At 44.6% G+C, this 17380-nt stretch overlaps 1 protein-coding gene across 3 annotated transcripts in view; it reads left to right on the plus strand.

Moving 5' to 3' along the window:
- The window catches only part of GFRA2 (GDNF family receptor alpha 2), a 102701-nt gene that overhangs the window by 14343 nt on the left and 70978 nt on the right, over positions 1-17380 (plus strand). For all 3 annotated transcript variants that reach the window (XM_027865320.1, XM_027865321.1, XM_027865322.1), the window contains one exon: positions 15-98. In XM_027865320.1, coding sequence (XP_027721121.1) covers positions 15-98 — 84 coding nt within the window. The remainder of the gene's footprint in view (positions 1-14; positions 99-17380) is intronic.

Here is a 17380-nt window from a genome sequence, read left to right on the forward strand (position 1 = left end):
TCTCTCTCTTTTAGGAGAAGAATTTTATGAAGCCTCACCTTATGAGCCCATCACCTCCCGCCTCTCAGACATCTTCAGGCTTGCTTCAATCTTCTCAGGTAAGTGGACTCCTTGGGAAGCCCTGTTTTAGCCCTGAATGCCAGAGCTTTCCTTCCCTCTCTCACATCTCTCATGTGCATCACATCTCTGTGGCTATCTCACTATATGTGCCTCCCAGGTGTCCTTGTCTCTTGCCATCCTGCCATCTTGGTCTCCACTTCCATTGCCTTTCTCGCCAACTTATTCTTTCCTTTTGGCTTTTAAATCTGCTACTGCTCAGACGGGTAGACTAAAAGGAAGAGTCTTTGGGCCTGGTGCTTTTTCTTACTCATTGGCCAGCTAGAGGGAACAAGGAAAAAGGGATACTTTGTCCTGCTTCTTCATTGTTGGCTGTCTGTTACTGGACCTGGACTAGATATATCTTGGTTCTTTTACCTTATTCTCTTCCTGCTCCTGGGAACTAAGGGATGAAAGATGTGAAAGTCTTACCATGGCTGGAGGGTGGTAGGAACTCTGATTGGGAGATGAATCTGTGGGTATTGGGGCATTCTCTTAGGGAAAGTCTCTCAGTGGAACTCTTCATGGGGGAAGAAAGCCTTTGGGAGCAAAAGTGTTGTACCAGAACTTTCTCCTTAGTGTTCTTGGTGTGAAACTCAGTACCCAGGGCTGTTAGGCTATCCAAGGATAACTTTGCGATCTAAGGCTTGAGGGTATTGTGGCTTTGTAAGCAGGGTCTCACTGGCATGATCTTGAAGCTTTATGAATGAAGGCTTCTCTAGAGGGGCAGATAGGGTGGAGATGACAAATGTGCCTTCTGTGTTTGTGTGTGTGTGTGTGTGTGTGTGTGTGTGTGTGTGTGTGTGTGTATAAATAACTCTGGACCCAGAAGCACAGGGTTGCAGCAGTTCAAATTAGTCAATTAAGGATGTTTCTCTTTCTGGACCCCTATTGGGAATACATTTGGAGACCATAAAAATGGATTGGCATCTAAATTGAATCCTCCTTTCTTTCCCTCCACCCTACCCTTACACTACATGCATTGTGGTATAGGGGAAAGAGCCCTATAATGGGAATTAGGAGATCTGGATGATAGTATTGGTTCTGCCACTTGTGTAACCTTGACTAAGTCCTTTCCTCTTCAAAAGCTTCATTTTTCTCTTTCATAAGGTGGTTGAACTAGATAATTATTAAAGTCCTTTCCAGATGTGATTTCTTGCGTTCTCTGAATGGATTTGAAAAAGACCTTGTCCTTGGGTCACTCCCTTCCCCTGAGAAAGAGAGGTGTTTTAATGAGATGAAAGTCATGGGCAGCAGTGGCCCTCCTTCTTATGCCTGTGGATGCTCAGACTGCTTTTATCCTGGCTACACCAAATGTGCCCTTTCTGCCCTCTCTGCCCTCTCTGGTCTCTGAAGGCCAACTATGATATTAATACAGGTGCCAGATGAGGCTTGTAGGTGAAATCATGTTGAAATGAATATCAAGGGAAAATTCTAAGGGAAAAAGAGAGATATTATGAAACCTGAGGAATATGTGGCAGAAGGGAGGTGAACCATAGAATGTCAGAAGTTGGAGGGACTTTGGAGGAATTCCAGGCCAAATGAGGGGGCATCCAGTGCTCCCCCTTCCAGTGGGCCTCAGTATGCCTCCTTGCTATGGAACAGCTTGGGCCCTTCTCCCATCAGATGACTCTGAGCTTAAGCCCAAGTGTCCTCTTAGAAGAAAATCTTTACTTAATGGACTTGACATTCTGCTAGACGAGGATGTCAACAAGACAAATGAGCAAATTACTGGGTCTCTAACCCACAGTATCAGCTCCTATTATCTGCTGCCTACAGGCAGCAGGGTCAGACATACATTTTCCCCTTCTCTCCCCCTCCCCTGCCTCCCTAGCCACTTTTCTTATCCTCCTGCCCACCTCCCCTACACTCATATAGAATGACACTTTTAGGGAATGAAAAGCAGTTTTGCATAGTGGATGCAGTATTGAACTGGGAGTCAGGAAGACTTGGGATCAAATCCTGCCTCTGACATTTACTGTATGACTGAGCAAGCCACTTAATGTCTCTGTGCCTTGGTTTCAGGAGCATGATGGAACCAGCTGTTAACATCTTGTGAGAACTGATGGTTAAATTTTTACTGTCAGCATTTGCATCTCAGAAGTCAGCAAACACTACTTCAGGGCTTGATTATTGTTGCGTTGACTATCTAGACTTAAGAAAGTGATGGAGAAAATATTAATAATGCAGATTAAACTTTAAAATGTGTGTATGTATATATATATATATATATATATATATCTATGTGTCTATATCTATAGGTATTTGAGAGTTGGTATTTAGACGTTTACTGTCACACTTCTGTTCATTTCCTCATCTGTAAAACCAGGAAGTCAAACTGGATTGCCTCTAAGATAGATTACGACTCTAGAACTATGATACTAAGAGTGAACACTGGGGCCTCCCCATTAGGGAGGGCATGTGAGGAAATAACGCTACAGTTGTATTTATTTATTTATTTATTTATTCATTCATTCATTTATTCATTTTGGAGGCAATTGGGGTTAAGTGACTTGACCAGGGTCACAAATCTAGTAAGTGTCTAAGGCCAAATTTGAACTCAGGTCCTCCTGCTGTGGTTGTATATAGGAGAGATCGCAATTTAAAACCTCCCTCCAACATTTACTAGCTATCTGATCATGGACAAATCACATATTCTCTGGGGTCTCAATTTCCTTTTCTATGTGATGAGGATAATAATACCATTAGTCCTTCCTTCACAGAATTATTTTGAGGTTCAAATCTGATAGTGCATGTAGAGTTCTTTGGAAGCCTTGAAGGGCTAGATAAATGTCACCTCTGGTTAGTATAGAGGACAGGCCTCATTGAGGTTCTTTGGCCCTCTGTTTGCCTCTACCAGCTCACCTCTAATTAGAGCCATCCCTAGGATATGGTGAATCGGTAGTCTTATTTGGGTGGTAAATCTGAAGAGTAGTGGGGGAAGGGAGGAGAAGAAAGGAGGAAAGGGCACTGATGTTGCTGGGGGTGTTAATCCCCTCTAGGACAAAGCATATGCTAGGCAGGGCCATGGAGCAGTAAGAGCACCAGGTAGGAGCTAACAACCCAGAGTAGTGGAAGGAACACCGGACTGGGAACTGGGAGACATGAGGACTAGGAAACTTTTTGTCCCTAACTGCTGACTAATCCTGGGCAACTTACTTCCCCTATGGGCCTCTATTTGAAGTCTAAAAGTGAAGGGCCTAGACTAGACCATCTCCAAGTGCCGCCATTTTGTGATGTGATGGAATTAGGTGGCCTTACTCTCCCTCTGTAAGGATACTCTCCCCATGTAAGGATGCTGCTGCTTATTGGCTTTCTTTCCCCTTTAGTGCTACTCTTGGATGTTCATTTATAATCTGGATATATGTATGGTGTGAGTATATGGGTATGTGCAAGACTGAGGCTGCATAATGGTTTTTTTCCCCTTTCAAGGCTACTCTGGGTATTCATTTATACTGTGAATAAATGTGCTCTTTTAGTGTATAAGTATGTGTGAATTACACCCACAGCATTATTCCCACAGTGTTATTCTTCAAGCCTGGGATACTAGGGATTTTGGGGAAGGGCAGTGTCCTGGTCTTTGGGTCAGTTGCTCTCTTCTTTCTGATGCCTATCCATTGAGAACTTTGGATTGATTTATCTCATTATATTGTATTCTACTTGGATCCTGGGGACCTTCATTTGGATCCTTGTACCCTACTGTCAGGAAGTGTGTTGTAATGGAGAGAATGCTGAATCTGGAGTCAGGAGGGATTAGGTTCAAATCCCAGCTCAGACATTTAGATACTGTGTGATCCTGGGCAAGCCAGTTAACTCCTTTTAAGCCCATCTCTTTATTTGTAAAATGGGGATACTAACATCTGTATTACCAACCTCAGGATGGCGATGAGGCACACACAGGATACTGTGTATAAAATGTTTGGCAAAGCTTGCTATAAATGATAGCTGTTACTGTTACTTCAAGCTCCACCCGCTTTACCTCCCCTCTCCCTGATCACTTGCTGGTACCCCTCTAGAATACATCAATCAAGGCTTTTTTTGGGGGTGTCAATAAAGGTGCCCAGACCCCCTCAGAATACTGTCCTAACCAAGGTAGGTTGGGGTGGGTGGTTTATTTTTCATTCTTTTCTCTTCTTGTTCCCAGCTAATCAGGCCTTGGATTCAATTATGGGATCTGAGATCCCTTAACCAGCTGCTCTGTTTTTGGGCTCCAAGGTTTGTGAAGCCGGTTGTCCCCTATATCATTGGGGAAGGTCATGTGTGGTGACCCAGCATAATAATTATCATTCTAAGTTCTCTTGCATTACATCTAAAATGATAATAATAATAATAATAATAATAACCACCCATTTTTTGTAGCAATTTAAGAATTTTTTTTCTTAAAGTATGTTTCTCATAATAACCATGCCTATTTTCCAGATGAGGAAACTGAGGCATAAAGAGTTTAAAGCAATTTGTCTAAGGTTGGAAGGCTGATAATTATCAGAGCTGGAATTCTAGTCCAAGTCTCCCTACTCCCCTGTAAGAGTGCTTATACCTGGGAAAGAGAGGATGGGCTAGGTGTGAAAGGAAGGCAGAACCAAGAGAAAGGTGTATCAGAAAAAAAGGCTTTTTAAAGCAGAGGCAGCACAGGGGGCTGTGATTCTGGAGGAGGAGGCAGGTGATGGGGAACCAGAAGGGGTGTGTGTGTGTGTGTATGTGTGTGTGTGTGTGTGTGTGTGTGTGTGAGAGAGAGAGAAAGATGAGAAAGAGAGAGAGAGGGAGAGAGAGAGAGAGAGAGGGAGAGAGAGAGAGAGAGAGAGAGAGAGAGAAGAGAGAGAGAGAGGAGGGAAGGAAGGGAGAGTGGGAGGAAGGGGGGAGTAGAGGGAGAGGGGGAGGGAGAGAGAAGGCAGGAAGAGGGATGGGGAGGAGAAGAGGGGGAAAGGAAGGAGAGGGAAGATTTCTGCTTGGGATGGGTTAGAGTGAGGTAGGTACACAGAGCTGGAGGATCCCAGCCAGAGATCAAAGCTAGGATGAAAAGAATTCTTCTCAGAAACAGCAACTGGGATTCAGGGCTTTGTGACAGGAGAGAGGAGGCAGGCAGATGGCCTTTGCTTGTCAGTGGCAGTTGCCTGTGAATTCTCCTGGAGGGAGGGAATATAGCCATAGGTTCCCTTCTTTCTTGCCACCCTCCTTTTCCCCCGCCAGAGGCAAAACTGGAGGATTTAGGCTGGGCCCCGGCTAACAGTCTCAGAATCATGGGATGATTTTAGGGCTTGAAGGGAATTTAGGGAGAGTCTAGTCCAGTTGTGTCAACAAACTCATGTAGAAATGGGGCCTTGCAACTATTGTCTTAGAAAACCAAATATTAACATTATCTATGTTCTCTTCTTATTTTTATTTATTTGGCTAAATATTTCCCCATTACATTTTAGTCTGGTTCAAGAACCCCCTTGGGAGTGTTGCTGGCAAGCTGCCTGACCCCACCTCTATATTTTATAGATGAGGACACCACTGGGGCCTAGAGAAGGGAGTTTTTAACTTGGGTTCCTCAGGTGTGTGAGCCTATTTCAGGCCATGTGTGAATTTGGAAGGGAAAAAATTATGTCTTGATTTAAACATAATTGGTTTCCTATGTAATTTTATGAATTTTATTTGTTGCATCTAAAAACCTTCTGGGAAGGGGGTCCAGAGGCTTCATTGGACTGCCAGAGACATCCATGACATAAAACAAGTTAAGAGCTCCTGAATGAGATGATTTGCCCTCGTTTACCCAGCAAGTTTCTGACTAAGCTTATTCTGGAACCCTGATGGCCTCATAAATCCCAGTCCAATGTTTTTTCTCCTGGTTCATACTGCATGGCCCTATTGAATCACGATCCCCCTAGGAGAAGAGGGACTATGTATGGGCCCTATGCTGTAAGTGAGGGGCCCAGTGACAGCACTCTGAGGTCATGATGATGTTAGCTGGCTTCAGAGGGATCTCTGAGGGCAGAAGAAACCCCATAACAGTGGACCTGCACAAAGCTGAGCTCCTTAGAAGGGCATGCTGTATCAGATTTGCATCATGGGGCATGTGACCCAACCCAATTAAAATGTAATTGGGAAATATTTAACAAAATAAACAATACAATAAAACATAGATAATATTAATACATAGTTTTCTAAGTGTACATGTTATCCAAAGGGATCTTTATTTATGGTTTTATGTTGTTGAGTTGTTTCAGTCATGTCCGACTTTCTGTGACCCCATTTGGGATTTTCTAGGCAAAGATACTGGAGTGGTTTACCATTTCCTTCTCCAGCTCATTTTACAGATGAGGAAACTGAGGTAAACAGGGTAAAGTGACTTGCCCAAGGTCACACAGCTAGTAAGTGTCTGAGGCCAAATTTTAACCCAGGTCCTCCTGACCAGGGCCCTGCTCTATCCACTGCACCACCTAGCTGCCATCTATGGTTTAGTGGCCCCCATTTCTATAGGAGTAAGAAATCATACTCTGAAGGAGACAATTGAGATTCAGAATAGTCCTCTTTGGTCCCTTTATTGATATCTTTCTTTAAAGGATTATTCTTCATTCCACAGGAAGCTATGTAGTGTAGCGGTTAGAACTCAGGACTTGGAATCAGGAAAACCTAAGTTGAGTCCTGCCTTAGACACTACCTAGCAATGCAATCCTAGGCAAGTTGTTTAATGTCTTTGTGTCTGCTTCAGTTTCCTCATCTGTAGGGATAATAATAGCATCTACCTCACAGGGTTGTTGTAACGATAATTTTTGTAAAGTACTTTGTAAACCTTAAAGCACTATTTAAATGCTAGCTATTATTCAGAGGGGCCCAAGAGAGAAGGAGGGAACCAGTCAGTTATCAATAAACCAACTCATGAACTGAGAACCTATTATGTGTCCAGCACTGTTGTCAGGTTCTTCTTTAGTGGCAAATGCAAAGACTTAATCCTAAGACTAGGTTCCCGTCCTCTAGGAACTCACAGTCTTGTTGATGGGGAAAGCAGAATGTACAAAAAAAAGATAACTAAAAACAAACCTCTAGATGACAGGGGCCAAGGAAATGGCAAAGGTAATACATGTGATGGGAGTTGAAAGCAAGAGAAAGGCCTTGTGAGTTGGGGAGGCTTCACGGAGAGGGATTTGAGTTGGGTTTTGAAGGATGGGTAGGATTCAGAGACATGGGGGCCAGAGTGAAGAGGCAGGGGGATGTGTATGGTGTGTTTAGGGAATAGAGAGGTGACCGATGTGGTAGGGTTGGAGGAGTGGAAGCCAAAGGAGGAGTTGGGATCAGGCTTCTCCCAGCAAACTCTGAGCTATTGTTTTTTCCCTTCTCTCTGCTAGGGCTCTCCAGTATTCTTCCGTGGCTCTTAGTGTGGGTCTGTCATGGTGGGTTTTGGCACCAGGAAGAGGGGGAGCATTAACATTTGGGAAGAGGAGCAATCATCCCTAATCCTATTCCAGAGGCACGAGATTACAGATAGCAGGCATAGTTTCAGTCTTTCATGCTCAACTCTCACCCAGTGTATGGTGCTGCTAGTAGGGTTTGGCTTCTCATTCTGCCCCTCAATTTTCTGGACCAAGATCTTTTCCCTCTCTGTGCCTCTGAAAGTGAAGAAACCCTGCCCTTATTTCCTCCCTGGGCTATTTTGCAGATACATGGAGTGTGGGTGGTGCGGCCCAGAGCACTGTGAGTGGGGGGTAGGTCTTGGGGTGGCTCTGGTTACTGGGGAGGGGAGGAGGGAGTGGGGCTTTGGAAGGAAGAGGAGAGGGAGTAGAGAGGAAATCATTAGCCCTGCTCCCTGCCCACCTTTCACGGTGACTGGGGAGAGAAACTGCTTATCCTCAGGTTATCTCACCAGCCGAATGCAGAAGTGTGTTATTTAAATTTCTAAATCACATTCCTTTTCTAACAGCTGTCAGATTCTTTGAGTGTCAAGAAAAATGGGGCTTTAGCAGAGCTCTGTCACCTCTTATACTTCTCCCTTCAGGGAGAAATCATCTGGGGGAGGGGGAAAGGTGGTGGTGTGGGGTCCAGAGAGACAAGGGATGCAACTACGAGATCCGCCCAGTTTTCCTCCTTTCCCATTAGTTGGGCTTTGAGAGTCCTGGGGGTAGTATGGAAACCAGATGGTGCTGTGCTTATGCTGACCTCCTGTGCCCCCTGAGAGAAACCTTTGGGCCTATCTGAGAGGGAGCCAGCTGTCCGCCTACCAGGGGTTGTCTTGCTTGTCAAGTTGCTCTTGGGCAGATTCTTTTCTGTCTCTTCCCTCCCATCCCTTGCCTCCAGGTACCTTGTGAGTACTTACAGATGGTTTCTGTTGCCCCTTGTTGGGAGAATGATGGCAAGACTTGCCCTTAAATGCGATGCTAACCTTAGTTTCCTCATCTGGAAAATGAGAAGCTTGTACTAGATGACCACTGAAGTCTCTTCACCTCTAGAGCTATGATCCTCATAAGGTCCAATTTGGAGCCTCTTCCTTTCCTTCCACTCCTGGAAAATTTGCATGAAGGACTCTAGGGAATTTAAACTTGAGTCAAAGGAATTAAATCTTAAGTAGTAGAATTTCAGGCACAGTAGTGGGAGAGATGGGCAGGTAGGTGGCACAGTGGATAGAGCATTGGGCCTGAAGTTCAAATCCAGCCTCAGATACTTATTAGCTGTGTGACCCTGGGCAAGTCACTTAACTCTGTTTGCCTCAGTTTCCTTATCTGTAAAATGAAATGGAGGAGGAAATGGCAAACCACTCCAGTATCTTTGCCAAGAAAACCTCAAATAATGTCACGAAGTGTCGGACACAACTAAAATGACTGAACAACACCAAGTGGGAGGGATAGTTTTGGCCCAAGGGATTGAGAGGGACTTTTAAATTCCCTTTAATAACATCATGTAGAGAGCCACCTACTCCACCACCAACATGTAAGATCAGCATTGTTGGCAGCCAATGTGTGGCATGACTTGTCTTTTCCTAGTTCAAAGACCAAGAACTATGCTTTCTCAATTCCTAGATCTAGTTTGACCATACAAGGCACCTTGATTCTGTCTGAGAGTCAGGTTTCTCTGTACATGGTTTAACCACTGAACTATGTACTTCCCAGAGATTGTAACTTCCCTTCTTTGGGACTATTTACCCCCTCTGAAGAATAGGATCTAAGTAAAGGACAAAGGTGGCATTTCTACATGGACATGCTTTTCAGCCTGTTCCTTGAATACCACTCTCTGAAGTTGGAGGGATAAATATCTAGAAGATGTGTGTGTGTGTGTGTGTGTGTGTTAAGGACTAGATGGGACATGGAGTAGGTATGGAGGTCAGAGTTTGTGTGTAGAGGTAGCAGCATGGCACAGTGGAAAAACACTGACTCTACAGTTAGGGTCCTGGGTTCAAATTCTGACTTTGGTGCTAATTACCTGTTTGACCTCAGGCAAGTAATTTCAATCTTACTCTGCCCTCCCCCCTCAGTTTCCCCATCTGTACACTGAAAGAACTGGCCTAAGCACTCATTGAGGTCCCTCCCATCTCTGGACATATGATTCTATAATAAAAGGGCCTTCATCAATGACTTGTGGTTTATTGGGAGAGAAGAAGGGCAGTACGGAGAATAAGGCAATAGGAATGTAAAGATGGTGGGTATCCCCTAATGTCTCACAACCTAATGTCTCACCAGTCTTTGAGGTAAGCAGGTCTTGCCAGCCCCACTTACCTTGCTGCTAGGGATGCTGTGCGGCAGGATGGAGGCATTTCTTCTAGGTGCTTTGAGTCAGACCTGGAGAAATGGAGAAGGATTATTAGTGGTATGAAGGAGAGCTGGGGTAAGCCTAGGTAGATCAGGAAAAGAGTTGTTCCTTGCCCCCCAGTGATCCCCATTTTCATATGTGAGGAAGCTTCTTGTAGCTCATTTTGTTGGCACATAGGCTCTTAGGCACCTTCTCTGCAGGAGTTGTGTGTGGAGAGAGAGGGAGAGGGAGAGAGAGAGAGAGAAAGAGAGAGAAGATGGGAGGGGTTGGTTATCCAGCCAATTTATATGAGGGTGTCCTGCTATTAATTATGTACTAATACCTTAACAGGGGTAAGAGAGAACCAGGTGAGAGCAAGAGCAAGATGCAGGATGGGCATGGCAGGTGGAGGTAGGATGCCAGGAGGGAACAAAGAGGAGCCGATGGAGAGACCAAGGACAAACTAAAGCATTCATCATTGCCATAAGCTCCCTCCTCCCTCCCTCTTTTTCTCTTTGGGGTGGGGCTGGTAGAAGCTGCCCGGCCTCCTGCAGGCACAGGCTGGGGCTGGGGAGAAGCAACCTGAGGGGCAGCTGCTTGCCATCCCAGTTTGGAATGTGTTTACTATGATCCTCTTTGTTCTGGCAACCTTGCTCACCACTGGCTGCCCTTAGCACACTCTCCTGATGGTGGGGCCCAGGAGATCACAGAAGCAGAGAATGGTAGAACTTAGAAAACCTACCTTAGAGGCCATCGAATATGCCCCCCCATCCCCACCCCTTCATTTTGCAGGTGCCGTAGATAGAGAAGATGTGGGGGGATGGATTTGTTTTTAAAAATAATTTTATTTGCTATATCTTTGGTTTTTATAACATCTAAATCTCTCCCAATATCTCTTCTCTTTCCCCCTCCCAGAGAGCCATCCCATATAGCAAAGAATATTGGATGGTTTTATTTGTAAGCTTGTGTGTCTGCTTTGCATGTGTGTATATTTGTATGTGTGGTGGTCTCTGAAGGTTTCTATCAGGATAGAATCCTATTTTTGAGGGGGGGATGAGCATATTGTTTTGCTCAGAGAAAGAGGCATGGTCTATGGACTAGGTGACCTCTAGTCGTCTGTTTTTGCCTCGGGAGCCCCAGAGATGGTGTTCTGTCATTTAGGGGGGATCAGTCAGGGCTGGTCTTAGGAAGATGTCAGTTGGATGACTATAATGTCAGGGGAGGCCCTTCTGCACACCCTCTCTTCCTCCCCTTACAAATATCTCTCTCACTGGTCTGAATTTTCACTATTAGAAATAGAGTCCTTTGGGTTTTGAAAGCCTCTTGATTTTCAAGAACTCATTGGTGAAACCACAGGGTAGGATACCGTAAACCACTGCAGTTGACTAAGGGTTAGTACCCTGAAGGGAGTAGGAGGAGGGTCAAAAACAAATTCTGCTATCAGGATCATAGATTTAGATAGAGGGATAAATAAAGCTCTTCTTTTCCCCTTTTAGAAGCTTTTCCCAATGACCCACAGGAGGTCAGAGGTGTCCTTACATTTCCTCTTAGGTAGGGGTAGCCCATGGTAGGAGACTTGTCCTTGGTCACACAAGTCAGGATTTTTAATGTACTTCCCCTCATACCAAATCCAGGCCCTACCCCTTTCCCCTGGACCACATGGAGAAGCCACACCAGCAGATCTGTTTCTTGTCCTGCCATCGATGACAGCTACAAGGAAGACAGGGAGTGCCTTTGGGGACATATGTCTGCCTTTTGCAACCTAGCCTGGTGCCCAGGGAAGCACCTGGGGAATCTGAGGGATGGAGAGGAAGCTCAGGAAAGGGCAGGATTCAAGAAATTGTGAATCTCTCATTTTTTTTTGCCCATCTGACTGACTGAGGCTCTCATGGATGGGGAAATCAGAGGAAATTGCTAGGCCCTAACTCTAACTCCTGAGAGTTCCAGCACCTCCTTTTTTCTCTTTTAGAAGCTATTCCCAGTGACCCATAGAAGGTCAGAGGGGTCCCTATGTTTGTCCTTAGGTAGGGGTAGCCCATGGTAGGAAACCAATTGGTTCTAGACTCTGGGGACCTGGACAATTACAACACTCTTCTAATTGTTCTTCCTGTCTCATCCCCTTCCAATCAATCCTCCACTCAGCTACCAAAATGATCTTTCTCAAGTACACTTCTGACCTCGTCATCTCTCTCCTAACTCAACAAACTCCAGGGACTCCCTATTACCTCCAGGATCACATATAAAACCCTCTGTTTGGCATTTAAAGCCCTTCACAATCTGGCCCCTTTCCACCTCCCCAGTCTCCTTACATTTTGCTCTTCTTGAATTCTACAATCCAGCTCTACCGACCTTCTTTCCCACTTTCTATGTCCAGACTCTAGGTATTTGCACTAGCGGTCTCTCATGCCTCTCCCTTTTCATCCTGGCTTTCTTCAAGACTCAGCTCCAATCAAGCCTTCTACAGAAGGCCATCCCAGCTCTCCCTTATTGCTAGTCTTTCCCACCAATATTATCTCCCTTTTTTACTGGCTATATCCCGTATGTACACAGTTATTCTCATGTCGTCTCTCCCACATTAGAAGGTGAGTTCCTTGAAGGCAGGAACCATGTTTTTGTCTTTCTTTGTGTAACCAGTACTTAGGATGGTGCCTGGAACATAAGTATTTAATAATAAATGCTTTTGACTGGAAAAGGGCAACTGTTGGGTGTTTGACGGGATTGGTCAATTTGTTTGGGGTGAAATGGGAATGAATATTCTGTGTGTCTCATAAGTGACTTGTGGAACCCCAAGAAAGATTAAAACATTATTTCCAGTAACTGCCAGAAGAGAAAAACAGATGAGCGTGTGCTTGGAAGGAGGAGGAAGTGGGGGAAGAGGGAAGAAGGTAAGAAGGGCTGAGACAAAGTATTGTGGTAGTATGTAAGAGGCCCCGCCCCTCTCCTGGCCTTGGCTTTTCCTTGATTCTCTACACCTGCCTCTCATCAGTGGACTAGGGTGAGTGAGGATAATGAATCAGAACTGCATCCCCAGAGGCTGGGAGGATTAATTTGTTAATGTTTTGGAAAGAGCCAAATGTCATTAAAGCATAGACTTCCACCCTGGCAGCTGCTTGCCTTCTATTTGTCTGCACCTATGCCCGAGGCTCACCCCTTCCCTCCCTCCTCACCAGCCTTTATGGCAAGCTGGGGGGGCTTTACTTGGGAAGGATCATGGATATGACCTTGTGTTTCTGGTTCCTCTTGACCTGGGACAATTGAGGCTAGAACTTCCCCTTATGTCTTTTGTGATCTTAGTTTGTTATGGGTGGCCCTCCAGTAACTTCATTTCTCAGCACGCTTATTCTCTCACAGCTTCCTCTGACTAGAGGGAGACTTCACACATATGGGGAAATGTTTAACTCCCGGCTCCCAAAAAAATGTACGTGTGGCACACTTTTACATTTAATCTGTATAATTAACATTTTCTCTATCACTTTCTTAAGTCTAGACAGTAAGCAATAAGAAATGAAGTCTTAATCTGTAGCTTTTGCTGATTTCTGAGGTGTAAATGCTCACACTGAAAATTTAACAATTGGCTTTTTTCAACTCATACGAGTTGGCTCTAGTCAGACCTTTCTGATTTCATTAAAGAGGTTGGCAACTGGTGACAGGCATGCTTTTGAGGGACATAGCCAGGACAGAATTGGGAAGTTGGTGATGTGTATCTCTGATGCCCTCCCACTTTTTTTCCTGATGCTGTACCTCTGTGCCCAATCCTTTGTCCCATTCTTGCTTTCAGATAGTTGTTAACTAATCTCTGTTCGGGGATCAACTAGTAATTAAAGCGTTAGCTGATATCATAGTGGGACTCCTCCAGGCACTATTTCCTTTTTGAAAGAGAATCCTTGAGGAAAGGAAAGGCTCCAAGGCCCAAAGGAATGAAATTCTAATGAGGGAGGGAATAACATTTATATAGCATCTACTATGTGCCAGGCACTATACTAAGCACTTCACAAATATTATTATTTTATTGATCCTCATAACCACCTTGACAGGTCAGTGCTATTATTATTACAGTTGAGGAAACTGAGGCAAAGATTAAATGAATTGCCCAGGGTCATGGAAGCATCTCAGGTCAGATCTGAACTCAGGTCTTCCTGACTTTAATCATTCTACCACTTAGCTGGTAGAATGAAAGGTAGTGAGAGCTTAGAAAGGAGAACGTGTGGCAGTAGAGAGGTCTTGGTTCACATTTTCACTTTGTTGAAAGGAATTTGAGGGGGCCAGAGACTGGGGTAGGATTCTCCTTGGGGTATGCATCCCTGCCTCTTTTTTTTGCTGGCAGGAAAGCTCAGCTGGGCCTTTCTCCTGGTGTGAGGTGGCTGAGGACACTTCTCCATTCTCCTTACATTGCAGTGGGAAGAGTACTATATTTAGAGATCTGAGTTCAAATCTTGACTCTTTCCCTGACTGTGATCTCAGGCTTATGGGAGGCAGTAGATGCGAGACTCCAAGCCTGCTAGATCCAACAAGGGTTGGAATTCCACTTGGAATAATTGCCAACCATCTGATCTTGGGAAAGTCATCTTACTTCCTTTGGTCTCAGTTTCCTCATCTGTAAAGTAAAGGAACTGGATTACATGATCACTTCATTTCCTTCTAGATCTGCATCTATAATCCTTTGATTGTTTAGCTTCTCTGAACCTCAGTTTCCTCATCTTTAAAAGGAGAAAGTTGGTCTAGAGTGTTAAGGTACCTTCCAATTTCCGATCAATAATCCTATGAATTTGAGATTGACTCCTGGCAGTTACAGGTCAATTCCTGGTTTTGTTTCCTCATCTGTTAAAGGAGAAGGCTGGGCCAGATAGACTTCAAGCTATATGATCCCCAGCTCTGAAACCTAGGAATGAATGCCACTTGTTTTAATTGCAAAGGTCTTGCTTGGAGAAGGAGCCTGGAGAGAAGGCAATTGTCCTGATGAGCTCTGAAGTGGGCCTCTCTTCTGAGATCAATCAATCAATAAACACATCAAGTACCAACTGTGTGTCAGGCATACATTTGCTGACATACAAGGGACCCTAGGTCCCTTGCCCTCCCTCTCCCCTCCCGCAGGAGGGAAGGGGCTGTTTTCCTGGTAACGAGGCAATTGCCTATTTCTACCGCTTCATTTCCTGAGTTTTTATTTTTTTGTTGTTTGTTTGTTTCTAGGAAATTTACCAAGTTTTGGCCCAGGGGTTTCCATTTTTTTCCCCCCATAGCAAATGCTTTCTCTATTCAAGCTCCAAATGGAAGCAACTGAGGCTATAATTACACGGGCATTAACACAGGAACATGCTGAGAGGAGAGGGAACAGAGCACCTGGGAAACCTAAAAGCAACCGCAGGCCTAAATTAGCTACCGTTCCCATTTGCAATTGTCTCTCCCCAAGCCCTACTTCTTCAGTCTGTCTTCTTCACCTTAGCTCTGGGCCATTGCCTCCTCCTTGCCCAGAAGCCTCTCTTGACGGCCTGATGGGGTTTGAAAGAGAAACCTGACTGCTCATTGACAGCTTTTCCTACCGTGGCATGTTCCCTCTGAGTTGCCCCTTCCCTGGTGAGGCCTTTCTCCCTCCCCCTCCCCTCCCCCATCCTGGGCTGGTGGTGGAGGCTTGGCAAGGCAGTGAGTACCTTGGGAGCTGGGGGAATGAAAGCACTGCCTCTGTTCCCATCATAGCATTCATAGTAGCTTTGCTTCTTTTCTGCATCCTTTCCCAGTGCTCAAAAGGAAGGGGATTTGAACAGCTTCTCCCTTTCTCCCTCTCTGGGGTTATTGTAGGGACAGGCATGTTGTTGAGCACAGCCTGCCCCTCACTCACCCCCTTCTCTGAATTGCCTTTAGCACTTTTAGGACATACCATGAATTGGTGCTTGATTATAATTTGCCATGTATGGTTTTGTGCTGTTTCATGTGTGATAGGCCAATAGAAAGAGTTTCATTTTTTGGACTTGAACCCTCAGAGCCTAGCATAGTGCCTGGAATGGGTAGAACTCAGGAATCAGGAAGACCTGAATTCAAATCTAGCCTCAGACACTTACTAGTTGTGTAACTCTGGGCAAGTCATTTAACCTCTGTTTGCTTCAGTTTCCTCTACTGTAGCATGGAGATAATAATATACTTAGTTCTAGGGTTGTTGTGAGGATCAAATGAGATAATATTTGTAAGAAGCACTTAACATGGTACTTGGCACATAGTAGGTGTTTAATAAATGCCTATTTCCTTCACTTTCCTTTCTCTAGCAGGTGCTTAATAAATGCTTGTTGATTGATGGATCTTGTTTCCCTAAATACACCATAAGTCTTTAGAGAGACAGGACTTAATCGTTTTATCCCCACAATCTAGCGGGTGGGCCTATGATTTCCTTTTTTCTTTTTTTGGTTTGCATGCTTATGTGGGGAATTTCTCTTGGAATGCAGATCAATCAATCTACAAGCAATTACTAAGTACTTACTTGCTAGGTGCTAGAAATACAAAGGCTTAGCTAGGTGCCAAGGAGATAGAGCTCTGGGCTTGGAGTCAGGAAAACTCATCTTCCTGACTTCAAATCTGGTCTCAGATGCTTACTAGCTATATGACACTGGGCAAGTCCCTTAACCTTGTTTGAATCAATTTCCTCATCTATAAAATGAGCTGGAGAAGGAAATGACAAACCACTCTAGTATCTTTGCCAGGAAAACCTCAAATGGAGTCAAGAAGAATCATTTACGACTGAAACAACTGAACAATAATAGAAATATGAAGAAAAAAGCAATCCCTGCCGTCAAGGAGCTTACATTTGATTCATAAAAAAATCATATACAAAATGAATACAAGGTCTGTAACCTATCTGTGACTTATGGCTTTAAAGGATTGCCTAGGGGCACTCAGAGGCTAGTTGCTGGATAGCTACACAATCAATATTGGTCAGAGACAGAACTTGAACCAAGCTCTTCCTGACTCTAAGAGGTAAGAGCATAGCTGAGGGGATGGAAGGAAGGCTGGGTACAAAGGGCTCAGTGGATTCTATTCACTTATTACGTACATGATAAAATGCTTTGTCAGATTCTTGTTCATGCTAATTAGGAGAGGGGAGAGAGAGAGAGAGAGAGAGAGCGCCAGTGCAAAACCTCCAGTTAATCTTGGAGGCTCAACTTGTTAGTAGCTTCTAAGACTCAGAGAACACCACAATCAGAGGGTCCTGTACTTAGATCTGGAAGGGACCCCAGAAACCATAGATCAGAGAGTCAAAGCTATGAGGGATATCAGAGGGAGCCTAGTCCAGTCACGTCATTTTGCAGATGAAGACACTGAGGCACATAGTAGGGAATTAACTTGTTCTAGGGCATCTAGGTGGTCCAGTTCGTGGAGTGCCAGGCCTGAAGTCAGGAAGACATCTTCACGAGTTCAAATCTGTCCTCAGACACTTACTAGCTGTGTGACCCTAGGCAAGTCACTTAACTCTGTTTACTTCAGTTTCCTCATCTGTAAAATGGGCTAGAGGAGGAAATGGCAAACCATTCCAGTATCTTTGCCAAGGAAACCCCAAATGGGGTCATGAAAAGTTGGACTGAGAAACAACCAAACAACAACTATA

Source organism: Vombatus ursinus, unplaced genomic scaffold, assembly GCF_900497805.2.
Source record: "Vombatus ursinus unplaced genomic scaffold, bare-nosed wombat genome assembly UNPS02014778.1, whole genome shotgun sequence".
Classification (NCBI taxonomy): Eukaryota; Metazoa; Chordata; class Mammalia; order Diprotodontia; family Vombatidae; genus Vombatus; species Vombatus ursinus.